This window comes from Sinocyclocheilus rhinocerous, unplaced genomic scaffold (assembly GCF_001515625.1).
Source record: "Sinocyclocheilus rhinocerous isolate Xijiao unplaced genomic scaffold, SAMN03320098_v1.1 scaffold1093, whole genome shotgun sequence".
NCBI lineage: Eukaryota > Metazoa > Chordata > Actinopteri > Cypriniformes > Cyprinidae > Sinocyclocheilus > Sinocyclocheilus rhinocerous.
Genome location: NW_015626381.1, coordinates 1,065,408 through 1,066,346, shown reverse-complemented (window position 1 = coordinate 1,066,346; position 939 = coordinate 1,065,408). Strand labels below are relative to the sequence as shown.

Genomic DNA, 939 nt, shown 5'->3' with positions numbered 1-939 from the left:
TCTCCGATCACAAATGCAGACATGGTTTTATGTTTACGCGGCGCGATGCAACGCATCGCAAAAAATCGGTAACACTTTATTTTAAGGTGTCCTTGTTACACACATTACATGTACTTACTATTATAATAACAATAAATTATGCATAATTACATGCAAGTAACCCTAACCATATAGTAAGTACATGTAGCTAATTAATATTACTCAGTACTTAAATGAATAATTACACTGTAACAAGGACACCTTAAAATAAAGTGTAACCAAACTTACCATCGACAGAAACAGTCAGCTTTACTGCCTTTTCTTTAGCATTTAAATATTATTACAAGCAATCCTGCGGTTCATAAAGAACTTTGTTTTCTTACCTCCACGAGTGCCATCTATTATTGCCTTGTTTATCTAAAAGTGCTCTTTTCCTTTAAACCTAGCCAAAAAGCCATAACCTATGTGTTGACTGTGACTGTTGACTGTTGACACAGTAGACTTTAATTATATCCATTTATGGTGCAATTACTACATTTCCGTGTCAATCCATGTTCATATTTACCGCAAACAATGCGCTGTCACTTTAATTCAGCGCAGACCGCAACCGTGTGCAGTGTGAACGCTTTAATCCATTAACATGGGTGCGGAAAAAATACACACCGCATACCTGTCGCTATCCTGACTCATCATCATTCTGTCTCTCTGCAGATATAAACGAGTGTAAGATGATCCACAGCTTGTGCACAAACGGCCGCTGCAGGAACACCATCGGTAGCTTCCGCTGCAGGTGCGACAGCGGCTTCGCTCTGGACTTTGATGAAAGGAACTGCACAGGTGAGTTCAGAGGCAGTAAACGAGGTTCAGAGACACGCATGTGAACGCTAATGAGTCCTGATGTGTCAAGTCAAGTCACCTTTATTTATATAGCGCTTTTAACAATACAGATTGTGTCAAAGC

General features: G+C 39.6%; 1 protein-coding gene across 1 annotated transcript in view; it reads left to right on the top strand.

Moving 5' to 3' along the window:
• The window catches only part of fbn1 (fibrillin 1), an 82,522-nt gene that overhangs the window by 35,299 nt on the left and 46,284 nt on the right, over positions 1-939 (top strand). The window contains 1 exon segment of the mRNA XM_016518610.1: positions 691-816. Within this exon segment, the coding sequence (XP_016374096.1) occupies positions 691-816 (126 nt within the window).